Raw genomic sequence first — 26,720 nt, forward strand, 5'->3', positions numbered from 1 at the left:
AATTATGCTCAAAATATTATTATTATTATTATTATTATTATTATTGTTTTGGATTTTATGAATAGAATTATAATTTATTATATTTTTTTCTTACAGAATTCGTAAGGTTCAGAATCTGCTATAGAGTTCTTGAATTTTCTTTTCCTTTAATAGTGGGAAACCTAGCAATTTCTATTACATGTTTGACAAATGAAAACACCATATGCGTCGAATGATGAAAAGGTTGATTGAAAGAGGAAACTGATGCAAGAAAACGATAAACTTACCCATTTTTTTTTTAATTTTTTATCATAAAAGTAATATTTTTTTTATCTTTATACTAATATGACCAAGTCGATCACTCATTTAAAAAACATGCTTGAATATTTTTCAACATAAATGAACTTTTTAAAAACTAATATTAATTAATATATAAATTAAAATTCACCTGTTATAGAAATTAATTTTATAGTATACACAAAAATTAATTTGAGAGAGTTAAAAAGTATAGTTTGTTATAGAAAAAAGGGGTTTTCTAAAACATGGCTAATACTAAAAGATGATTTTGTCTTATTTATTTTATAGCACTTGCCTAGTTGTGTGCTTGGTGCTTGCCTACTATGCAGTATATAATATTCTAAAGATTAGGTTACATTATTAAATAGAGAATGAATATAGATCAAACAGTTTCATATATAAAGGGTTCCATCATAGTGGTTTAGTTTGAAAGAGTTTGAAGATTAAGAAAGGGATTAATGGAGGAAGTGTTGAAGAACAATGAAGAAGTTGGTCCAAGAGAAAAATACTGTGTGACAGGTTCCACAGGGTATATTGGTTCATGGCTAGTGGAAGCTCTTCTTCAAAGGGGTTGCACAGTTCATGCCACTGTCAGAGATCCTGGTTAGTTTTCATATCTAATATACTAATATAATCTCTTTTTCTTATTATTCTAATTAAATTAAATGTAATTAGATTCTTTATTATGTATAAATATATATCAAAAATTCTTTTAATATCAAAATTAACATATTTGAAATACATACCTGAACAGGGGAACAACACTAAAAAAGTTCAGCGGATAAGCTGAACTAGAAAACGAAAAACTAGTAAGTATCATTAAAAATTTGTTGGTTGAAACATTATGTGATGGCAATATTACATGGAAAATTATAACTTTGTTGTTCTGTATTTTCCATAATCTTTTGGTTTAGACACTAAGAATTGATACAGCAGAATATTGTTGATGGTAGAGAACAATGATTCATGAAGTATGGAAGATTTTGACAGAAAGAAGTCACTTAAACACAAGTTTTAATTTTTTTACCAAATTTTCTCCATTTTTATAGTAAAGGGTTAAATTTAATGCTAGTTACGTTCACCGACTCATTATGGTGAAATATTTTATCAACTGAAGCCAGAAGAAAAGGGTGAGAACTGAGCATGATAATCAGAATTTATATGAAAATCATACAATTTCTTAGCTAAGAAGTTCCTTCAACGCACAAAAAATATGCGTTAAAATCACATTATCTAGAAATCAATAATGTTACTTTGTTCGAAAAATTTTATCATGAATTCTGTCGAGTTCTGAGGTGATTGTCAGATATGGAGATCGGAGAAAGTTTGCTACTCAAATTTAAGTGTTTTTGTGTTTTTAAGAATTTATATTCGAACTATTTATGTAAATATTTACAAGTATGTGTAAGAATTGAATTTTGGAAGCGAGGGGGAGATAACTAAATTGTCATTTCTCTAATATAATAATATTTTAAAATAAAATAAATAATATAATAAATTAGGATGACTTTAATTCCATTTTTTATTGTTCATGATATTTATAATTTTTCCATTATTTTGAAAATAAAAAATTTATTTTTCTTTTTATTTCACATTTTGGTCTCTCTTTCTTTGCTCCATTAATTATGGTCTCCTAGAAGCCCATTATTGGTCTCTTTGCTGAGGCTTCTACTTCTTGCAACCCTACAAAGTTTTAAAAACACCATTTTATTTATGTGAAATGACTTTTGGATTACATATTCTGGAAACTTTCCAGAATAAAATTTTCGGATCGCATAATTTAGAATTTATTTTTTATTTATAGATTCACAATTCAAAAGTATTTTTGACTTTCAAATTACACAATTTAGAAAAGGTCAAAACGGATTTTTTATATATATATAGGGCGCAGGGGGAATTTATGGAGGTGCAGGAAGAAATTATCATTATTACTAGTCTCCTAGAGCCCATTATTTGTCTCTTTTGCGGAACTACTTTTAGCCGTAACAATAGATGATTCCTTTAATCAAAGACTTTTTTTTTTGGTATGCAAAACACATTCTATTCTATTTTCAGAGGAAAACATAAAAATAACATACATTCGGGATCAATAGCAGTTTTTGTAGTATCTGACGGGCCAATGAACCTCAAAATCAAATTCTTTGTTATCATATGCTTAATTTTATCTAATACAAATATTTCTATATATTAATCATGACTCATTCTTCATTTTCTTGTGGCTATGTAAAAGCAAAGTCATTGCATCTTCTGTCTCTGTGGAAGGGTGGTGACCAATTGAGATTTTTCAAAGCGGATTTGAATGAAGAAGGAAGCTTCGATGAGGCTGTAAAAGGGTGTGTTGGTGTGTTCCATGTTGCTGCCTCAATGGAATTCAATGTTAGTGACAAAGAAAACAATGGTAATGCATTAAATGTTCAGTACATTTCACTTTTGAACTTTCTAAAATGGTAACAGATAAATATTCTTTGAATTGAACTTGCAGAGTTTTATGTTCAAGAAAACATAATTGACCCTGCTATCAAAGGAACCATAAACCTTCTCAAGTCTTGTTTGAAATCCAATTCCGTGAAAAGGGTTGTCTTCACATCTTCCATCAGTACCATCACTGCCAGAGAAAGCAATGGAAATTGGAAAACTATGGTGGATGAATCTTGCCAAATCCAACCAGAAAATGTGTTGAATACACAAGCAAGTGGATGGGTAATTAATAAGTGATGTTTTCAATAGTCGTTCACTTGCAATTTACACCAAATTGGTTACATTCCTTGAGAATTTTCTCTATGGTGCCAGGTTTATGCACTTTCAAAGCTTCTCACTGAAGATGCAGCATTTCAATTTGCAAAAGATAATGGCATTGATCTTGTGTCAATAATCACAAGCACTGTTGCAGGCCCATTCTTCACTACTAATGTACCAAAAAGTGTTAAAGTTCTGTTGTCTCCTTTAACAGGTGATTTTAAATGAGAAACTATGCCTAACAGAAAAATGTACTTAAGTATTAAAATTAATATTTATTTCAATAACTTTCATTCAATTCCTGAATTTGCGAACTTAAGTATCTATTATGACAAGTTCTTCAAAGAAAAATGTACCTCTGTGCTTCTATCTGCATCATGAAGTACAAACAATCCAATCCAACATTAGATTGTACACAAAATTCTACATAAATTTTTTTTTTGAGTTATTATGACTTCACTTGACTCTATTGATCATAAATGTAGGTGAAACTGAGTACTTCAAGATATTATCTGCTGTAAATGCAAGAATGGGGTCAATTGCTTTAGTTCACATTGAAGATATATGCAGGGCTCACATGTTCCTAATGGAGCATGCCAAAGCAGAAGGAAGATACATATGCAGCAGCCAAAGTTGTACATTGTCTAACTTAACCACTCTTCTTTCAAAAGTGTATTCATGTTCAAACATCTGCATGAAGACTGAAAAAATTTATGACAAAGTTCTCTCTGAGATCTCATCAAAGAAGCTAGAAGACTTGGGGTTTAGTTACAAGCATGGCCTTGAAGATATAATTTATCAAACAGTTACGTGCTGCTTAGACTACAGTTATTTACCTCCTGTTTAGGTTGCAGTTTTTTTCATACCATTAAACATGATTTGAAAATTGAGCTTTTTGTGTTTGTCACACAAATAGATTATGTATTCCTCTTCCAAACCAACAACTTCCTTGAATTTTGGGTATGTTATTTTCTCTTACCATAATGGCTACAACATTTCTTAGCCATCATTAATTATCAGTGAAATAGAGGCAGACACCAAAACTTTCAAGCATGACATATATGACAACGAATTAGACCAAGATTGTGATGAGTTGAAAAACACTTAGAACTTAAAGTTATGTCTTAATCTGAATCAACTACTTCAATAGTGGTTACTCCTTATTTTGAGTTTGTAGAGTGAATGAAGGCAAGACAAGATGCTGATAGAGGCAAACCTGCTGAATAGGTGTGACCTAATTGTACTTTCATAAATAGATATTTTTGGTCTAGATTGGGACCAAAGTTATTTATAAGAAGAAAATTTCGTTAAGAACTAGCCATAGCCAAAGGGTAAGCATAATAAGAAAAGTTAGTAAGTTCAAACTCTAGTAATATCAAAACTGTTTCCCATTAGGGAGGTTGAGCTATTTGGTAACTTTGACCTCTTGCCCTTTCATTGTGCAAATATGCTTTTTAGGTACATGTAATCCAATGTTTTAAAAACAAAATTATGAGTGAGATAATCTTTTAGTAAAATACACATTTTTAATATAATTTTCAAGTAAAGCTTTCTCTTTTAAAATTTTTTATCCGACAACACCCTTACTTTTTTCATGAGAGAATTAACCAATGGTCTTTTCATAAAAAAATTCATTGGAAATATATAATACCAATAAGACAGAACTTCATTTGCATAAAAGGTTGATATTACATTTAATAACAACAAAAATACTCATGTATGCATGTATCTATGGATAAAATTTACGGTGAATAGTTAGTATTTGTCCATGCATAACGAGTAGTGGGTATTTTAATACCCGTTTATAAACAGGTTGGGTACAAGTATCATGTTAGCCATACCCGTTTATACAATTTAATTTATATTTTATCAAGTTAAATTTAATTTAAATTTAAATTTAAATTATTTTTTAGTTTAAATTTAATTAATTAAATTGTAATTTAATTTAAATTATATTTTTTTGTATTTTTATTTAAATTTTATTTAAGAATTTATAAAATATATTTTCTTAAATATATACGGATATCCAAGAATATCCGCATATTTTTAAAAACTTAAAAGTATTTTTTTAACGAGTACCCGACGAACAATAGGATAGGTAACCTGAAATTTTTTTTGTTGTAAGTCGGGATATGAATAGACACTATTTGTGTCCGATCAATATGTTGTTAACCCTAATTATATCCAAACTAAAACCTTAAATCGTTTAACTTTCTATATTTGTGTAATGTGAGAGTTAGATACTTAAATTTCGAACAAAAGTGTCAAAATGTGCCTCAAACATTAAAGAGCAAAGCAGTTAAAATAGTTCATAAACCTATGTTGAGATAATTAGCCAAAAAGCTTATCATGGTTTGTGTAGTCTTATTGTAAGTCAACAACACAAAGCTAGGTCATTTTGCAAATTCAATCTTATGAAAGCATGGTAGACTTCAAAATTTGAAATATGAGGAGTTTCATTGAATGACCTCCATTCCAAAGCAGGGAAATATAAAGAGGGTTAGTAGAGACATTAATGAGGTGCATGTGCCATGAGAACTGAAAGCTGTACAGATGTTACAGTATTTAAGTGACACTACCAACCCCCACTAAGGTACAGCCTCAGAGGACTCATGGCCTTTTCAAGTCACCAATAAATTTACCATATCAAACATTTGTTTCTACATGACTTATTTGTGAATATCTTTAATGGCTTTAAAAGGTTTTGATATTGTAAAATTAAATAAGGAGCAGAAGAAAATAATCTTACCAAGTTTCTAAAAGAACGTCCATCTTACCAAATTCCACGATTTTATTTCTTAAATAACTTTTTTTTTTTAGTATTACATAACAAAACTCAGGCTTACTCTGTTTACTGAAAGTAAATCGTTTTGCCCTTTCCGGTAAGAATTTAATTTCCCCATGCCAGAAATCAAATTCTGAACAAGTTTTTCAATTTTTCTAATTAAGAAAATGTATAAATTAGTAAAAATAAAAATAAAAAATTTGTATTTGTTCTTTTATTTCGTTATTAGGTTTATAAATAATGAATAAAATTTAAATAACAAAATAAAAAAATTAACTTGAAATTAATTTATAGAAATTAAAATTAAATATATTATATTAAAATAGTAAATTTCAAATAATATAAATTAAATTACTAAATATTTAAATACATAATTAGATTAGTTTCAAAAATATATCCCTAAAAGTAATAACATTTTACTAGTTGAGGAGATAAGAATAACAAAAATAATTTCATGAGATAAATGAAAAGGATATGTTTGAAGAATACATAAAGAAATAAATATTAATTAATATTATTTTATATTAGTACTTATTAATAAAAAATAAAGTATTATGATACTCAATACTCACATCTATAATATTGTAATAACATGTTAAGATAACTAAATGCAAAATTTTGTAAATCTCGTTAGTATTAATCGAAATTAAATTTACTACTTGTTATAATACAATTTAATTTAATTTATTCAAGAAAATGTCTCATTAACAACTAATTTTAAATCAATTTTAATGATCAATTTAGATATCAATTTATAAAATAAAAAATTATTGGTTATTAAAGTAGTCATTATATAAATAAAAAGTTAGAATAAATAATTAAATTAGTTTCTAAAATTTAGCTACTAAAATTTTAACTATCAAAGAAAAATTGATCACAAACATTAACTATTAAGAATTTTACTACTAAAAAAATTAATTTCTAAATTAATCTTTAATTAATTAATAACTAATTTAACGAGCAATTATAATATTTTATTTATAATAATAACTATTTTAATAACTAATAATATTTTATTTTATAAATTTAATTTCTAAATTGGTGTTATAAATTTTATATTTATGATATAACTTTATATAATATACAATAAATATATATATATATATATATATATATATATATTATTAATTATATATTAATAAATTAATATATATTAATTCATACATTATATTATTAATTATATATTAATTCATACATTATATTATTAATTATATATTAATTTATTAATTATATATTAATTACTATTTTAGTTTATAATAATAATCATTAATAAAAAATATATTAATTAATTTTAAATTAATATTTATGTATGTACTTTTCAGACATACTTTTTATTTCTATCATATAAAATTGTTTCTTATTTTTTCAATTAATAATACATTTTTATATTTTTGTTAAGCTACTCTGAAAAATGTATTTAAATATTAAATAATTTTTAAAATTATTAGTATTATTTTATATAATACTTTTTAAATACCATTATGTAGTTTCATATATGAAATTGCTTTAATTTATTATTTAAATTATTTAAATTTAATTCATTATTTAGAAGCTAATAAAGACCAAAAATATAACTTATTATTATTTTTATCAATCTTATATTAAATTATTCTCTTTTTATTTTATAAAATGGAAAACTAGTGAAGAATTAATTTTTTTCACAAACTTGATTCTTTAGAAAAAGACATGGACTTGATTTTAGTTGATAACTTTATTTTAAGAAATATTATTTCTGAACAAATTTCCAAATTTGACATGTTATTGTCATCTGATAATTTTATAATATTCCTGTAAAAAGAGACATCAGAAAGAGACCTGTCTTTGGGTTATGACACATGGGTCCAGACCTTATCTTAAGCCGTTACTGTTCACATTAAGATGACAAAATGGCCATTAAATATTAACAAAGAACCTTCAAAGCACAAAGTGAAGAACAGACAAAACATAAACCTCAACTCTGCATATCTCACTTTTAAAATCCAATTTTATGTTTGTCCTTAAGTTTTGAATCACCTCTCTCCCAGCTAGAACCAAAACCATGGAAGAAGGGGTCACATGCCATTTATTTGGTGTTACATTAAATACAAAATGAACAACTTGCCATTTTTGTACTAGGTTGGAGCTTCTCAGTTTGAGGAACACAACTTGTTTAGTTCACATACAAGGTTAAAAAGGTCAACCACATCACCCCCATACAATGTGTATGTGTGGATTGGATCATTTTAATGATTAATGATGTAAAACAAGGTATGTATCTATTTTCTCTTAATTATTTTATATAAACTATTATCTTATACATAAATAACAACTTGTTTTATTAAATGATAAACAGGAACATCATAGTTTATTATCTTTAATATATTTGTTAATTATTAGAAATATAATCCAAACCAAAAGTTTTTAGTAGGCACCTGTGGAATCTAACATTTCGCTTGCATTAGATTAAACCAAGGATGATTCATTCCCACTTTATGCAAGTCAATACCACTTAATTAAAAGGAACATTCAACTAGGGTCCTTGCAATTTTCAATTAGCCTATGAAAAATTTAATTGGTTAGGAGGTTTTCTAGGTTATTACCAGTTTAAATGGGTCTGTTCTTTAGACTTTCAATTAATGTAACACCGACAGAGAACCTGCAGGGAACTGCAGTCTTGAAGAAATGTTGGATGGACAATTATTAAATCTGGTTTAGTACAATCTCACAAGTCTTGTATTTATTTATGATTCTTGAACCTAAGGTTGCCATGTGCAGATGTAAAAATATTCATAACCATTAAAAAATAAATTACAAATGTATGAATGAGAGGTTCACACAATGAACATGAAGAAGCAGAATTGACTTGAGGAAAGAATCAAAATTCTTCAAAAGATTACAAACTGCATCCACAAGGCCAAAATAAGGGGATCTACAAAACTACACAAATTTGAGTTTGATTTTATCATCTTTTGGTTCAAGGTTTGCAGATCACCACAAAGCAAGGAAGAAGAGCTCTAGGATTGAGCAAATAAAGCTCCTCAATGTTTGAATATAGACCAACTTTCCCAGCCAATGAATCAAATCCTGTTTGTGCTGCCATTTCCTGAATGTTTTCTAGTGGCCTGTGAACCCTGCCAGCAATTACTCTGCACACTATCAGTGCTTTTCTCAGTGATGGTTCATCACCAAAAATCTCTATGGACTCAAAAGCTCTTCCACTTGTGGATGTTGTGAAGACTCCAATGCCACCCTTGAGCTCCTTCTTGGCTGAAAACCCATTCCTTATGATTCTGCAAACACAGCACTTTTCTGATAGGCAGAGACTAGAAGAGCCATTGAGGCCAAGAGAGCATGAAACAGTAGTGCCATAGAACCTCAAAAGTTCATTTCCATCAGCCAGACATCTTGGATGCTTCTTCTGGAGTTTGCTGGCTTTGATCTTCACCATCTCCCTGTACTCTTCAAATCTTGCAAGAGTCTTTTGCATGTTGTGCACTTTCAAAACTCGCTCTATTCTACCACACTGGTTTTCAGACTTCAACCAGCTAGTCCTGCATATGATCTCCACTATTTTCCTTGATGAATCTCCTTCCACAAGTTCAGTCACTGCCAAGTCCAAACTTCTTGCTCTTAAACTTGAAATATACGAATATAATGCTACAAAAATGTCAAAAGAAACTACAAAAATGGTAACAAACTTGGAGGTCATTAAACACTTCAACCAATTTCGAATTATGTGGGTTGGGGAGAAAGGTAAAGACTTTCTCCTAGACACTTTATTTTTGAAGGTATGGGGAATCCTAAGCATAGTTATAAATTGGAAAGGTAATGGAAAAAGCGAAATCAGTTTTGTTGTCACAAATTGAAAAAGTATGCTGATTTATAATATTAATATTCCTCATCTCAACTGAAAAATCTATGTCGATCAGATACAGAAGTGGCCAGAAAGTTTGTGGTCAGAAGAATGTTTGAATAATCAACTTGAGGGTCACAAAAAAATTGAAGAAAAATAAGAAAAGCCAATGATGTAGTGAAGGTTACAAGCACATTATAGGGTGTGGACCTTCAACATGAAGATAGAAGCCAACCATGAGACCAAACAAGATTAACATTAATATTTGGGTAGGAAAAATGAAAGAGAAAACATGTTACCAGCATGCTTAGACAGATGATGAGCTTCAGCAGCATCCCATTTGTTGAACTGTTCTCCACATTTGTGGCAAGTCACAGTTGAAGACCCATTAGAATCCGTCTCAAGAGACAACCTAGTGCTAGGTTGAAGGCCAGGAGGAGCAGACCCTTCTTTATCTGATAAGAGGAAAGGAGATTTCCTTGGAGGGGTGGATGAGGTCCTAAAAGAAGGATTAAAGTAGTGCATTGTAGGGTGCCCTCCAGGGCCAGGAGTCCCTGGCCTTAAAGTCCCCACAAAAGTTGAACCACCACTACCTCCACCAGCATTGCTGCCACCACTGCCAACTCCTTCTTGGAAGCCTCCATACCCAGTTATCTTCAGCTCACACCTTGAGTTGCTTAAAATCACCTCATGAGTTATGGGGTTGAGGAACTCACTGCTCCCTATGGATCTTGGACTGCAACTTGGTGGCTTATCAAGATGCCTCTTGCTTCCATGGATTACATCCTTGAGATTTGCTATGGACCTGGAACACCCTGACCTCCCTGTTCTCTTGGTCAAGATTGTGCTCAAGTGCTTCCTTGTTTTGGGGTCATGAACATCAGATGGTTCAGATTTGCAGTGTAAAGACTTCTTCAGAGAGAACCAAACTGTTGGCATATTATCCTTAATGCTTCCCTTTATCTTCTTTTTTTCTTCCTTCTCCATACACTCCAACTAGACACTCTCCTAAGTTTCTGTGCTTTTGAACTTAACTCCCTTACAATGCTCACTCTCAAAAGGCTCTATCTCCATGTCCCCCTTTTCCACCTTTCCCTTCCTTTTCCCAAGTGAAAGCTGAGAACGAAAAAAAAAAACTCAAAAAGACAACAACTTCAGCTTCTTTCTGCTTAAAGCAAACAAACCCTTTTTTTCTTTCCAGAAAATCCCTTCACTTTCCAAGAAACAAACTCTACCCAGCCAAAAACAACGATACCTAAGAGGAAAATGCTTCACAAGAGAAATAAAAAGGAAGAAAATTCAAAAGACTACACCGAGGTATTTTATCAAACACCTCGAAAACTCTCAAGTACAGGTGTTAGCATGAAGAGAGCAGTGTGAGGGAAATTCTGATTCATCATAGAGAATGAGTTAGGGCACTTGCATAGGATGGTGTCCGTGACCCCATCAGAGAGCAAATGAGACAAAAGGGACTCAAATTCAAAGGATGATAAACACATGAATAAGAGAGCATTAGTTAAAACAGGGCCGTTTGAAAAACATAACAAGAATCTTTGGCTCTTAGATATGGGATTTCGGAACATGACAACTAACTTGGACAAACTAGGTACTGTGGCACCATTAAATGTGAGTTACTCAAATTGTACCTTTTCTTTTTACATTGTATGACAGAAAAAAAAAATGTAGTTATAATATGAGTTTAAATTATGTTGTTTAAACAAACATGCTAAAATCATTCTAGAATAAATTGCCGCAAGTAAATTTATGTATATTATTACCATAAATATATTTAAGTACAGAAGTTAAGGGTGACGCTAATGAGAAGAAAGAAGACAGTGAGAAAAACAAAATATTGTTTTATTTGGTTGAAAAGAAAGAAAAAGTGGGAAAAAACAAATAACTCTTAAGAGATTAATTATTTTAAAATATAACAATATTAAAGTATTACTTTTAAGAACAAATTATATTCAATGCAACAAATTTGTCCACTAAAAAAGTGAAGGAAAACACAAATTTGGTATGCTATATTGAAGAAGAAAATGCAGTACAAGAAATAATTAAGTGTTTTATGTTTTTGTGGAATAAATTAAGTGTCCCTTTTAATATTATGGCTATGCTGTCAGCACATGAATGCATAGTGATAACTTTTATTTTATGAGGAAGATGACTAATGCAAAATAATGCCACATGCAATCAAGTCTCAAAAGGAAGGACCACTCAAGTGTTTATTTTACTTTCCCAACTTTGAATAATCTCTAAACCATGGAATTAACAAGGATGACCCACAAATAAGTAGTTAAATGTTATTTGGTTTGTTTTTTTGGAGGAATTAAATATTGGGTTTAACAGAGAGGAGAATATAAATTTTGTCCCTAACTCTCATCTATTCACTTAGTAAATAATCAAACTAATCCTATACTATAATCAAACACATATTTTCACTACAATTCATTTCATACTTTAAATAATTTTCACTGATTTAGCACGTTTTAGCGCAGATAAAAAAAAAATCTAACATACAATATTTCTTACATTAACACTAGTCAGTGCAACATTTATAAAAAGATTTCTCACCAAATTTAATTAATGTAGCAATTAAGATTTGGACTATAATGTCTAACAACCAAACACTGATTAATATGAAGCATGATGACACTGTGTCAGTGAACTTATCAAACACGCCTGAGATTTTTCCTCTTTGATGTCTGCAGCTTTTACATGCTAAGTGCCTTTACTTCTGAAGCACTTTTTCATCTATATGAAGAAGCAATCTTTGTGCGTCATACACCAATGTTAAGAATGGTTTTAGCTATTTGCTTAATAGGCTAAACGACATGTACCCAAAAGTACAAACTTTTTTGTTTCCAACTCGTTTTCAATTACCTCTTAATCAACGTGTTTAAACTGATATTTGCAGCTTCTAATAATTTTGATTAAAACATCATGACATGTAGGACATAGCTCTGCACATATAATATAATATATAATAATAATAAGTTATATGTAATTGTTACTGAGATATCCCTCGACCATATAAATTGATTTGATTTGTATTACATTGGTTAAAAAAAAAAAAACAGACAGCTAATATTCATGCAATTTCCAGAGTGTCTGTCCACCAATAATATTATATTAGGTCTTTCTTTATTTAGGAAAAGGTTAATGCAATATTTAGTATAAAGAAAAGGATTAAGAAAGAAAAGAGAAGAGGTCTATGTTTAGTTTTTCAGTTAGCTTGTTTTAATTTATGTTTGACTAAACAAATTTAACTACATTTTGATTTAGAAGCTTATGTCTATACACCTATATTTGTTTTGAAACCAAGTTTGAATGGAAAACAATTGTGATTCTTTTTAGAAACTCATTTTGTAAACTTCATTTTAATTTGAGTATGTAAGCTTAAATCAAAGTATGCATTAAACATTTGATTTTTTTTTTCAAAAGAGGGAAAAAATCACTGATTAATTGAAAATTTAGGTTTTTTTTTTTCTGATTAAAAGTGCATAAGATGTCATGTACATTCAAATTATTATCATGTTCTCAAATAACCATAATGTGTTGAATAACCACTGCTATAAAGTGACCTTTATTCACAAAACTATGAATCATTAGGATCTAGCTAGCCCCACTCATTATTATTTTTTTTTTTCTCTCAATCTTTGATCTCTTCAATGGGACTTGCAGTTCTTACCCTAAATTTGGGGATTTGTGGGGTATAATTATGAAGGCAAACATGAAAAAGCACAAAGTGAGCCTTTCAAAAATATGAGAGCTCATTATTATGTTTGACCACAGCAATTATTTTATCAAGTTGAGAAAATCAAAGAGGTGGTGAAATAGATGCAAGATTTTGAAGGGTTAAAATAAAAATGATTTCAAATAACCAAGGTAATATAACTTTTTCTGATTTCCTTGTTGTTCAATTGTTGTCCTGATGCTGCTTGTAATGGGTTAGAGAAAAGATGACAAAATGAGTTGTGGTTGAAAGAAAAGTACAAAGAAGGTTAAGACAAAGGCAAGAATATAGAATTGAAAGTGGTTTATTAAGTTTGTGTGAATGTGAATTAAAATTACAGTGATGGAATGATAGAGAGTGTTACTGATGATGGTTTTAGGCATGTGGTTGTGCAACCCACTATTCAATTCATTGATTAAATGCAAGCACATGCTCTAAAATCCCAATTTTGCCTCTGGACCATGTGGGTTTCAATTCAAAAATATCAATCTTCTCATTACAATTTAATAACACTTTACTCTCTTCAGTAATCTAAGAACTTAAATTTGAGTCTTATTATAGATAAAAGAAAATATAATTAAAAAGTTTCGTAACTAAAAAGAATATTTTGTTAAATATTGTCCGTTAAAATTAGTTATCTACTATACTCATAGATATGTTTATGCAAATTATATATAAAAGAGTTCTTCATTTAGAAAACAAAAATAGTGATTAACTTTCTCTTACTTCCAATCATGAAATGCTCTGCACACGGAAAAAACAGAAGTCTATACATAATCAATTTTTTTTATTAAGTCTTTTGAATTAAAAGAATACTAATAGCACAGTTTTTTACTCTTTTAGATATCTACTTATATGATATAATTTGTAATATATATATATATATATATATATATATATATATATATATATATATATATATATATATATATATATCCCATGAAACTAAAAAAAGCATGAAATCAAACTAAAACTCACACCGAGATATAAAATAAATTCTAAAAAGAAAAAAAAAAAAAACTCACAACTCAAAATGTAAGAAATTGATATATTTTATAGAAAAAAAAATCTAAACTAGAAACAGAGAAAAAAAAAAGAAAGAAACCAAACTAGTTAAATATAAACTTAAAATATCATCTTAAAAAAGAGACTATAAATATAAGTGAATCTTCCAAAATCGACTTCATAAAATTTTTATTTATTCAGCTATTGAAAAGCTTAACATGGAAGAGCTTCTTGGTTGATAAGGGAGAGGTGGGGCTTTCGAAGGATTGGTGTTGGAACAGTGACACAAAGTTCTGTCCCCATTGAAACCCAGTTGTGTCATCCATGGCCTTATCAAGAGTAATGTTAAGGACATGGCTAATTAAATGTGAATATAAAGTCTCAATTGTGACATTCAGATATTCACTTCCTTATCTTCTCTAACATTTTTGTCTCTCTTTTTATAGATTAAAAATTAAATATTTGTCTTGTTTGCCACTCACTCTCCGAAGAGAGATGCTATTTTGACAAGTACAAATATTGCAAATTATTTTAGTTCTACTTTGCTAAAAATAAAAACACTTAATATATGAAAGAAGAAATCATAAAAATTAAATATGATGTCCTACACACTAAAATTATAACTCCATTGGAGGCTCATAGCGTTGTAAAATCATTTATATTTTTTTTGTATGGAATATTTAATACTTTAAAATTATATTATTATTTTTATAATATGCCACTAGGGCATTATGTGTACCATAATAATAATAATAAAAAATTTAATATGCTACAAATTTCGGTAATATAACAATTGGTTTTAATAACTTTTTTTCTGCGTTACTATGATTTTTTAATTTCATTTAATTAACTTTTTTTCTTATTAGTATTTTGTTGAGAAATCTTAATTTGGTCTACTTTTATTTATGGATTTTAATTTGGTTCCTATTTTGAGAAATATCATGTAATAAGGTATTTTTCGTTAGTATTGTACTTACAATATTAAAGCGGTACTACGTGTTAATCCATATTTTTTTCTTAATTTTTTAAATTTTTTAAATAAAAGTTTGTCACGTGTCAAGTTGACGTCATGTCACATGACAATGTTAGTACCACATGTCATTGTTATGCAAAGTGTCATTGTCTTAGTCTCGTTCTTGTATTTTTATTTTGTCTAAATGCCATCCCATTTTTTTTTAATTTAAACAATTTTGTCCCCCTCCAAATTGAAACTAAATTTAATTTTCTATAAATGAATTACAAATATTTTTATTAAGGTATAATTACTCGTATAGTACCCAGTTTGGGGCTAGTGTGTCAAATAGGTATTCGGTTTAAAAAAAAGTGTCAATTGCATCCCAACTTTTGAAAAAGTGTTTCAATTAGGTCCCTTTCAGACGAAGTTGACTAACGCCGTTAACGACGTGTCACGTGTCAGTCTGTGGTTTTTTTGATTTTTTTTTAATTTTTTGAAAAAAATAATAAAAAATTGCCACGTGTCAAGTTCCTGTGTGTGACACGTGGCATTGCAATGCCACGTGTCTGTATCACTATTAGATGTCATTGTGTTGATTCGATTTAGTGTCCATATATGTTTTTTTGTTTCAATTTAGTACCTACTTATGTGTATCTGATTTAATCTTGACCTAATTTTTTTTAATAATTAAAATCCATTTTTTATAAAATTAAAAGTAATTAAGTATAAAATTTTTACAAAATTTAAGTATTTGATATTTATATTAAAATTTAGTGGTAAAAGTCATTTTTAATAAAAAAGAAATTAGTGTAACATTCATACAAATAGAAAATAGAAATTTTGGTTTAAAATTAGTAAGAGACAATATTGTTCTATTTTGGAAAAAAAATAAAATTTAACAAAACATGAGTACTTAATAAAAAAGTAATTAATAAAGTAATATGTTAAAAAGTCATTTTAAATACAAAATATTAGTATAACATTTATACAAATAATAAATTTGGTCCAAAATTGAGAGAAACAATATAAATATTAGTACTGAATTTTGTAAAATATTTATACTTAATTATTTTTAATCTTATAAAAAATGGATTACAAAAATATTTTAATTATTAAAAAAAATTGGGACAAAATTGAATCAGATACATATAATTAGGTACTAAATTGAAACAAAAAGACATATACGGAGACTAAATCGAAATCAACACAATGACATCTGATAGTGACATTGACATGTGGCATTGCAATGCCACGTGGCACTAATAATGCCACGTGTCACACACAGGGAACTGACACGTGACATTTTTATTTTTTTTCAAAAAATTTTAAAAAGAAATTAAAAAAAAATTAAAAAAAGAACCATAGACTGACACGTGGCATGTTGTTAACGGCGTTAGTTAATTTCGTTTGAAAGGGACCTAATTGAAGCACTTTTTCAAAAGTTGGGATGCAATTGACACTTTTTTTTAAACCGGGTACTTATATGACACACTAGCCTCAAACTGGGTACTATACGAGTAATTATACCTTTTATTAAATAGTTTTAACAAGATTAAGTTTATTTAAATGTATATTTTACATTAAAGTTTATTTAAAATTGTTTTCGGACAAAATTGTTTAATTTAAAAAAAAAGGACTGGATTTAAGCAAAATAACCATGAACGAAATTGAGACTAAGATAATGATACTTTGAGTGATAGTGACACGGGGCACTACTACTATCACATCACACTATTACTACCATGTGGCACGACATGAACTTGACATGTGACAAATATTTATTTAAAAAAATCTAAAAAAATTAAAATAAAAAAAATAAATAGAAAAAATCATGAACTAATACATGACATTTCTTTAACTTGCTGTTACAAAGTACCTCATTGTATTAAATTTTTCAATATAGGAACCAACTTGATACACATAAAAAGAAAGAGACCTAGTTGAGATTTTTCAATAAAAATGAAGACCAAAGATATAATTTAATCTTTCTAAAACATGTGAATGTAATTTCTTTTGTTTAGATTAGCGTGATGATGTTATTTATGTGATATGTGAGTTTTGTTGTTCATATAGTATGTCCATTCTATTAATAATTTAATTTTGATTAATGATGTGTTGTTAATTGTTTATGTTAAATTATTTATTATTATTATTTTATCATTAATTTGATAAAAATAATAACATTAATTTATTTAAAAAAAAATGAGACCAAATTAAAATTTTTTAAATAATAATATAAAATTGAAAACAAAATCAATTGTAATAGTAAGAAAAAAAATATTAAAATTAGTTATAATAGAAAATAACCGCCAAAGTATTAAGAAAATAAAATCTAAACAATATGTAAAAAAAATTACAAAATATAACTTTCTTCGTTGTTAGCATTTATAATATGAGACCCTTAAAAGTTAAAGGTTTTAAATATAACTAGTATACTGACATGTGCGTAAGCCCGGAGCGTATTTATTTTATTTTGTATATTAAAATAAAAAAATAGTAAAAGTATTATATAATGAAATATTATGAAAATTAAGTTATATTGTTGTAAATGATGTTATTAAATTAATTAGTAAATCTAAGTGATGAAATAATAATTTCAATTTTAAATATAATAAATAGAATTGATATCATAATATAATATAGTTAATTGATTTTACGAAATAATTATAATAGCCTATGATCCATTTTTTTTTTGCTTTTATTTTAAATTTTTTTAGAATAATAATATAATTGTTATTATATTTATTTAACCATTAAAAATACTAATAATAATGTTAATATAAATTATAAAAATTTTAAAAAATTAAAACTCTATTTAGCAAAAGTATTTAATATAACAACGTTTTCTATAATTAAAAAAAGCACACTTTATAATAATAACACCATTATGAATAGTAATAATAATAAAAATAATAATGATACCAATAATAATAATAATATTTATGCTATAAATATTAATATTAATGCTAACACTAAGGCTAATGTCAACTATAATAATATATAATTATATATAAAGATATACATTAACAACAAAATAAATAAAAAAAAGTAATTGAAATACAATCTCGTAGTAAATTAATTTAAGATGTGTGTCTAACTATAATATATCTTACCAGAGAACAAATGTGGATAAGATTGTCTCATATCCTCTTCTAATTCCCAAATAGAGTCACCTGTTCTCCTATTCCACACAACCTTGACTAAACTGATGGTTCTCCCCTTAAGTTGTTTCCTCTGGTGATCCTCTATTGCAACAAGTTGCACATCCACGGTGAGATCTTCTCTGATTGGCAAATCTTCCATTTCCAACACATGTGATGCATCAAGCACGTACTTTCTCAGTTGAGAAACATGGAATACAGAATGAAGATTAGCTAGTTGAGGGGGTAAGGCGATCTCATACGCCACTAGTCCAATTCTCTTCAGTACTTGATATGGGCCAATAAACTTAGGAGAGAGTTTTCTTGAATGAATAGCCCTTCCCACACTAGTGGTTGGAGCTACTCTCAAGAAAACATGGTCCCCTGTTGAAAACTCTAAAGGTCTTCTTCTTCGATCCGCATACGACTTTTGTCTGCTCAAGGAGGCTTTCATCCTGTCTCTTATTTTGGATACTTTTTCTGAGGTTTGCTTCAACAATTCCGGTCCCAACAACACTGCCTCACCTTCTTGATACCAGCATAACGGAGTTCTGCATCTCCTACCATCGAGAGCCTCATAAGGCGCCATACCGATACTTGCATGGTAGCTATTATTGTATGTAAATTCTACTAGAGGCAATACTTCATCCCATCCTCCCATATGGTCTAGCACGCAAGTCCTTAGTAGATCCTCTAGTGATTGTATTGTCCTCTCAGATTGCTCATCAGTCTGAGGGTGGTAAGCAGAACTCGTGGTTAGTCTACTACCCAAGGCATTTTGCAAAGTTTGCCAAAATCTAGAAGTAAATATAGAGTCTCTATCTGACATTATACTCGAAGGTACACCATGTAGCCTCACTATTTCTCTGATATAAAGTTGTGCCAGTTTATCCATTAGCATCCTCAAGTTAACTACTAGAAAGTGGGCACTTTTAGTCAGCCGATCTATTATCACCCAAATAGCATCGTGATTCCGAACGGATCGTGGCAGGTGGGTGACAAAATCCATAGCAATGTTGTCCCACTTCCAAACTGGTATTTCCAACTGATGCAACATCCCTTCCGGTTTTTGGTGTTCCACCTTTGCTTTCTGACAAGTCAAACAGGAAGATATGAATTGAGCTACATCATGCTTCATTCCTGACCACCAAAAGGACTCTTTTAAGTCATGGTACATCTTAGTCATGCCGGGGTGCATGCTATGGTGGCTCTTGTGCCCTTATTCAAGAATGATATGCTTCAACTCTGGGTTTTATGGTATGCAAACTCGGTTTTTAAATCTCAGTACCTCATCTACTCCCATCACAAAGTCTTTAGCTTTTTCAGACCCGAGCAAATTCACTATTTTTTGTATTTTAGAATCTGACAGCTTCTTTTCTTTTACTAACTCAAGAAAATCACTAGTTATAGTCAAGTGACTACATTTAATGACTTCCTTCCCCAATGACACATGTAACTGCATGTCTCTAAATTTCTCCACCAACTCACCCTCCTTTATCATCATAGCAGAAGCATGCATTCTTTTCCTGTTTAAAGCATCAACCACCACATTGGCTTTTCCTGGATGATAAAGTAATTCAAAGTCATAGTCTTTTAAGAATTCCATCCATCGTCGTTGTCGCATATTCAACTCTTTCTGATCAAATAGATACTTTAAACTCTTGTGGTCACTAAAGACTTGGAACTGTGAACCGTACAGGTAGTGTCGTCAAGTCTTTAGAGCACACACCACTAGGGATGTCAAAAAAATCCGTACCCGCGGATATCCGCAGATAAAACCCGCAATGGGTAGAAAACGGATATTAAAAATGGATACCCGTTACCCGTGGGTACGGGTATTTTTGATACCCGCATGTTAACGGGGCGGGTGCGGGTATCATAGTATCCGTACCCGTGGATACCCGTACTCGCTAAATTTTAATTCACAAAAATACCTTTATATATATATATTAGTAAAAAATATTCTGGCCTAATTTTTTCTAAGTTGCACATCTTGTCTTCTATCTTCATTCTTAAAACTTCAATAGTATTGGTACGTTGTCTTCTTCCAAGTACACCCCTGACATTCTTCTCTTTCCTTTATTTGAAATTGGGCATATACATCAAATCCTATATAGACAATAAATTATGGTATGCTTGTTGTCAAATGATGGAATCAAAATAAGAATATTTGGCACGTGACAATTGAGGTTTATTATTTGTTTATTTTGTTTATTTTTTAGGAATCAATTGGAGAAAGTGGACTTTTTGATCAAAACATTAATTAAAGAATTTTCATTGTGTTGAACGTCATTTTATATCTACTTTTATAATTATTTATACTTGTATGAACTTGAGTTTATTTGAACTTTATTTAAAATTTATGACAATGATGTATTTTATTTTATTTTATTTGAATTTATGATTAAATATTTATATTTAATAATTTTGTAAATACCCGCGGGTACCCATGGATACCCGCGGATATGAAAAAAATAGGCGGGTACCCGCATAACGGATACCCGACGGATATGGGTACGGGTACGGGGCAGATATTTATCTAGTGGGTAGGGTACGGGGGAGCTACTACCCGTACCCTACCTGCCCCGTTGACATCCCTACACACCACTACTGCTAACTCTAAGTCATGAGTAAGATAGTTTTTCTCCTGAACCTTCAATTTCCTAGAAGCATATGCCACTACTTTCTTCTCTTGCATTAGCACGCATCCCAATCCTTGAATAGAAGCATCACAAAATACTTCAAAGGATTTACTAGTGTTTGGATTATTAGCACTGGGGCGCTTGTCAACTTTTGTTTCAACATTTGAAAACTCTCCTCACAGTGGTCTGTCCAAGAAAATGGCTGATCCTTGCAGGTTAGCTGTGTTAACGGGGCTATTATTTTAGAGAATCCTTCAATAAATCTCCTGTAGTAACCTGCCAACCCCACAAAGCTTCTTATCTCCATGACGGATTTCGGGCGTTCCCACTGTAACACGGCTTCTACTTTAGAAGGGTCCACAGCAATACCAAGCGCCGATATTACATGCCCCAAGAATTGAACCTCTTTCATCCAAAAATCACATTTAGACAGTTTGGCATATGACTTCTTTTCTCTCAAAATACTTAGAATTGTCCTCAGATGTTCTATATGATCTTTTTGAGTCTTAGAATAGATCAAGATATCATCAATGAAGACCACCACAAACTTGTCAAGAAAAGGCCTGAAAATTTTGTTCATGAAATCCATAAACAGAGCAGGGGCGTTTGTCACACCAAAAAGCATAACTACATATTCATAATGCCCGTATCTAGACCTGAAGGCCGTCTTCTGCACATCATCAGACTTGACCAAAATTAGGTGATAACCCGATCTCAGATCTATTTTAGAGAAAACAATAGCCCCCTGCAACTGATCCATTAAGTCATCTATCCTTGGCAACAAATATTTATTCTTAATGGTTAATTTGTTCAGTTGCCTATAGTCCACGCATAGTCGGGAACCGCTGTCCTTCTTCTTCACTAGCAGCACTGGTGCTCCGTAAGGTTATACACTCGGTCTGATGAACTATTTTTCTAACAATTCTTCTATCTGCTTCTTTAATTATGCTAACTCTGTTGGAGCCATACGATATGGAGATATTGATATTGGTCCTGCTTCAGGCACCAAATCAATAGAAAACTCTACTTGCCTCTTCGGAGGCAATCTTAGTACATCTTCGGGAAAAACATCAGCAAACTCCTCTACAACTGGTATCTTGGCATACACATCTCTTTCCTCAATTGATAGTTGAGTCAGAATAAGAAAACATTGAGACCCTTCTTTAGCTTCTCTGGCAATTTGTTGTGAAGACAACAACTTCTCATCCTCAGGATTAGGAAACAACAACTTTGTCTCATTGCAATCTATAAGAATGTGGTTGGCAGATAACCAATCCATTCCTAAGATTACATCCAAGTCTTTCAAGGGTAAACACACCAGATTTACCTTGAATCGACGTCCCTCAATCACAATGGGGCATCTAACACATAAGGTAGATGTCTTGACTAAACCCGACGCTGGAGTGGATACAGTCAGATCATACTGTAGCTCCTTAACTGGCAAACCCAACTCTTGAACTTTAGATTCTGACTCAAAGGAATGTGTTGCTCCAGAATCATATAGAACACACAAACTCATACCAGCAATCACACATGAGCCAACAATAAGATTACCTGAACTTGCAACTTCTGCCCCCGTCAAAGCATATACTCTACCCGCAGCCTGGGGTCTCTCATTCCCTCACTTATGAGGAGTCTGTGACTGGACTGTAGGCCTTGAGACTAGGCCTCTGCCTGATGGACAATCCTTGACAAAGTGTCCCTCTTTGCCGTAACTGTGGCATGTCCTCCCTCTAACAAGCTGTGGGCAAGCACTTCTCAGGTGCGGTCCCCCACATTGAAAACACTGTGATTTGAACGGTTGAGGTGGTGGCTGTGTTGAGAATCTCTTAGGCCCTTGATGTGGTGGCCTAGAGTATGGCTTCTTCCTTTCTTCATTTATGACCCTGGGCCTAGATGGCCCTCCTACTCCTTGTTGAGATGACTGTTGAGACTCAACTTCAACCTTCAACTTCTCCATAACTCGGGCTTTCTCTACTAGTGTTGGAAATTCCTTAATGGAGAGAGGAGCTATCATAAGCTTAAGATCTCCGCTCAATCCATTCTCAATTTTTCTACACTGCCATTCTTCATCCATGCGCAAAGTGTGAAATCGGCCCAGATGTTTAAACTTTTCCGCATACCCTGACATTGACAAGTTTCCTTGCAAGAGTTGCAAGAATTCTACCTCCTTTGCATATCTCACACTGTCAGGGAAATATTCTGCATAAAACTTCTTCTTGAATAAATCCTATGTGATGTCCTCTCTACTGTCTTCTAACATCATCTTCATACTGGACCACCAATGCACTGCCTCTCCAGCCAAAAGATACTCCGCATAGGCCAGTCTATTTTCTGCAGGTCACCTCTTTGCATAAAAAATTCTCTCTAAGTCTTTTAGCCATTGATCCGTCTCATCTGGACTAACTTTGCCACTGAATCTGGGAGGGTGATGCTGGAGAAAATCTTCTAAACTCCATTCTTGAGATCTAGGATGAGGGACTCGTGAAGAACCAGCTGGGAATCAAGACTCTCCTAGTTTTTGTAAGGCTTCTAGATGCCTTTGTTGAGTGGCTTCAGCTGTCAATCTTGTAGATTCCATTTATTGCATAGCTAGATTATGTTGATTCACCATGTTTGCATTCTGTTGTTGCATAGCTACAACCATAGCTTCCAAAGCATTAACAAGATTGGGGTTATCCGTAGTTGGTGGAGGAGGTGGAGGCCTTGGTCCCATAGCTCTATTCACACCGAGAAAGAAACCATCAGTTCAATCCACGAGTACTATCATAACACCTGGAACATCTACTTAAAACACACAACGGAGACTAAGCAAGCTCACACTCACAAACCCCTAAGGAACTACTGCTCTGATACCAAAATGTAACATCTCATTTAATAACTTTTAAACTACTAAACAAAGCATTATATAGTGATAACCAAAAGCAGATAGCATGGAAGTTAAGTATAATCTTATACAGTCATCCAAAACTGAGTAATGACAATACTATATGTACAAGACCTCTAGAAGAAAGGAAAGGTAAATTCTAACCACTTACTACAAAACACACCTATCTATAGGACCTCTAGATACTACTGCTCAGTCCCACTATCAACACCACGCGAAAACTCTCCACCTGCAGCCTCATCTGCTCACACATTTAAATGATCATTACAAAGAATAAAACAAAGGGTAGACAAAAATAAAACACGTAGGGTAAGCTAATAATGATTTAAAGAAGGTTACATTAGAGTAAGAGCATAATAACAATCAATTATCACAAATTCACACAGGAACATTCCAATACTCACACGTCATTCAACTCTAGACTCAATTATCCGGATATATGCAATTAACATCAGACCTCTTGGTGGCTTGCATCGGTGTATGATTCCCAAACTCTGCAGAATTTGGCCTAAAGGGATTATCACCCAATCATCACACCAGGTAAGTCTCCTTCGCGCCAAAGACTTGATCGAGTCCAATGGCTAAGACCTCTCGCTACTCCTCACGACATAACGCATTATACTCTATATGAGCCTTAGTGGTTATTGGAGCGTCAGGATACCAACCAAAACTGAGTCCTTATGTCTTTGCATACCCTACCTAATCCATACTTAGAATTTCTCCATGAAATTCCTCCATAATTCACATACAACAGGTCCATATTCATCCAATCTCACTCAAAGCATACCAAGATAGTTAAAATAATTCATTTTAGATCAGTTAATGCAATGAAACACATCAAAATAGCAAACAGATGAAATCTGGCAGCCAACGCTCAGCCTCTGATTCCAATGCTCAGCCTTAGCATTAAAATTTCGTTCCAGACTTGTAGGGGTCCCAACACTGGGGCACCGCTCGGCTGGCGCTCAGCCTCATTCTTCTCGCATTTTTTAGCGCCAGGCACCGCTGGGTTGGCGCTTAACGCTGATCCTCTCGCATTTTTTAAGGCCTAGCCTTGAATTCTGAGGCTCAGCCTCACACCAAAAAATAACACATATTCTGGTTTTCATTGGGAGATGTTTCACTTGATTTCATGACCCAAATTGGCACCTCCATGGCAGTGTTGTCTAGTTTTCAAAATGGTTTTTAAGCAAAGTGAGATAATACCAATTAGAGCCATGATTAAAGTGTTCATTTTCCAATTCAACCTCAATTCACATAATGCAATCACAAATTCACTTATACCAAACATCAAACAATTCACATTCCATCATACTTCAAACAATCAATTCTAATTACACACAATTACATTCATTGTATCCTCTAATTAAATTCAATTATCAGTTTCCCTTACCTGATTAACTTCCACAATCTACTGCCAAAAACCTAAAACCCCTTTTCCATTGTCGATGCTCACAAATCAACCTAAAATTATCAGAAACATGATCAGAGAACATCATTAGAGCCACTGATCGACCGAGAATTTTTTTACAAGATACGCAAACCTCACATGCGATACAAATTACAACATATGCAAGGTTTTCAAGAAAAGACCGAGAAAAGAGCATAATTATAACTTACTGAATTCAAGGTTCTAATCGAACAGACTTGGAGATCTCACCGTAGTGATCACTCTGGCGGTCTCTGATTTCAAAAAGGATGAGAGAATGGTAAGATATTTTAGAGAGAAGTCAGAGAGAATTTAGAGGACGGAGTTTTAGAGAGATGGTGTTTTCTAAATAATGAAATCCTTTTATGAAATTTCTATTTATATATAAGTGGTTTATTATTAAAATAATAATAATAATAGGATCTCATTATTTTAAACACAAACACTCTTTTAATGTGATTTTCTAGGTTCTCACAAACTAAATATATAAAGAGACACATTTTTTATGACATTTTTTGTTTTTACAATTTTATCCTCACAATTATTATTTATTATTTTTAAATAATTATTCATAATAAAAAATTATTTCAGTTTTATCATTCTACTAATTTTAGTAACAAATTTTTTTTCAATTCAAAAATACCAAGATATAGAGATAAAATGAATAAAAAAACAAATACAAAGAGTAAATAATTGAAATATGATCTCCTAGTAAATAAAAGTAAAATTTGTGTCTAACTATAATAATAATAATAATAATACCACTATAATAATATCGGTAGTGATAAAAAAAATATTAATACAACTCCATATATAAAGAGATAAACATCTTTGGTGTCCTTTTTTATTTTATCAATTTTATCCTCTTAATTATTATATTTTAAATTTAAATAATTATTTATAATTAAAAAAATATTTTTCAATTTTATTATTTTACTAATTTTAGTAACTATTTTTTTAATTGAAATATTTGTTCAAATGAAAAGATAAATGAACAACAAAACAAATAAAAATGACAAGTAATTGAAACATGATTCCTATATAGTAAGTAAAAGTAAAATGTGTATCTAACAATAAAAATAATAACTATTATAATAATTATTGTTCTTATTAATAATAATAATATTAATATAATAATAGAAATAATTATAATTAATAATAATGATAATAATATTTATAGTTGATAGTAATAATGATTATTAATTATAGTTGAGAATAATAACCCGTGATGGATCTTGAGCAATAATTTTGGAGGAGCCAAAGTAATTTATAGTAAAAAATTTTGAACTCATCAATA

General features: G+C 30.9%; 3 protein-coding genes across 5 annotated transcripts; 1 reads left to right on the forward strand and 2 right to left on the reverse strand.

The window, feature by feature from the left end:
• The first annotated feature begins 522 nt into the window (after positions 1 to 522).
• LOC114170736 (dihydroflavonol 4-reductase-like) lies at positions 523 to 4,025 on the forward strand. 2 transcript variants are annotated; one of them, XM_028056284.2, is made up of 5 exons: positions 523 to 879; positions 2,507 to 2,674; positions 2,759 to 2,976; positions 3,067 to 3,226; positions 3,498 to 4,025. In XM_028056284.2, exons 1-5 carry the CDS (start codon positions 735 to 737, stop codon positions 3,857 to 3,859), a joined length of 1,053 nt encoding a protein of 350 aa, XP_027912085.2. In that variant the 5' UTR covers positions 523 to 734; the 3' UTR covers positions 3,860 to 4,025. The 2 variants fall into 2 exon arrangements, with proteins under 2 accessions (XP_027912085.2, XP_027912086.2); XM_028056285.2 differs by having other exon boundaries at positions 527 to 879; positions 2,512 to 2,674.
• Positions 4,026 to 8,546: 4,521 nt separating this feature from the next.
• Positions 8,547 to 11,187, reverse strand: LOC114169842 (uncharacterized). 2 transcript variants are annotated; one of them, XM_085669466.1, is made up of 2 exons: positions 9,929 to 11,187; positions 8,547 to 9,433 (listed from the first exon to the last, which is right to left on the reverse strand). In XM_085669466.1, exons 1-2 carry the CDS (start codon positions 10,614 to 10,616, stop codon positions 8,751 to 8,753), a joined length of 1,371 nt encoding a protein of 456 aa, XP_085525592.1. In that variant the 5' UTR covers positions 10,617 to 11,187; the 3' UTR covers positions 8,547 to 8,750. The 2 variants fall into 2 exon arrangements, with proteins under 2 accessions (XP_085525592.1, XP_027910970.1); XM_028055169.2 differs by having other exon boundaries at positions 8,547 to 9,382; positions 9,929 to 11,175.
• Positions 11,188 to 22,050: 10,863 nt separating this feature from the next.
• On the reverse strand, positions 22,051 to 22,626 carry LOC114169453 (uncharacterized). The gene has a single exon (XM_028054607.2). It carries the CDS (start codon positions 22,624 to 22,626, stop codon positions 22,051 to 22,053), a length of 576 nt encoding a protein of 191 aa, XP_027910408.2.
• Between the last annotated feature and the right edge of the window lie 4,094 nt (positions 22,627 to 26,720).

This window comes from Vigna unguiculata, chromosome 11 (assembly GCF_037176805.1).
Source record: "Vigna unguiculata cultivar grain cowpea cultivar isolate G323 ecotype 2 chromosome 11, ASM3717680v1, whole genome shotgun sequence".
NCBI lineage: Eukaryota > Viridiplantae > Streptophyta > Magnoliopsida > Fabales > Fabaceae > Vigna > Vigna unguiculata.

Excerpts from the sequence above, each read along its gene's own strand:
- LOC114169453 (XM_028054607.2), bottom strand. The coding sequence starts at position 22,626 with ATGAGTTTGTGTGTTCTATATGATTCTGGAGCAACACATTCCTTTGAG.
- LOC114169842 (XM_085669466.1), bottom strand. The coding sequence starts at position 10,616 with ATGGAGAAGGAAGAAAAAAAGAAGATAAAGGGAAGCATTAAGGATAAT. Across the intron at positions 9,434-9,928 it reads TCATCTGTCTAAGCATGCTG|CATTATATTCGTATATTTCA; the intron begins GTAACATGTTTT and ends ACATTTTTGTAG.
- LOC114170736 (XM_028056284.2), top strand. The coding sequence starts at position 735 with ATGGAGGAAGTGTTGAAGAACAATGAAGAAGTTGGTCCAAGAGAAAAA. Across the intron at positions 2,675-2,758 it reads TAGTGACAAAGAAAACAATG|AGTTTTATGTTCAAGAAAAC; the intron begins GTAATGCATTAA and ends TTGAACTTGCAG. Across the intron at positions 3,227-3,497 it reads TCTGTTGTCTCCTTTAACAG|GTGAAACTGAGTACTTCAAG; the intron begins GTGATTTTAAAT and ends TCATAAATGTAG.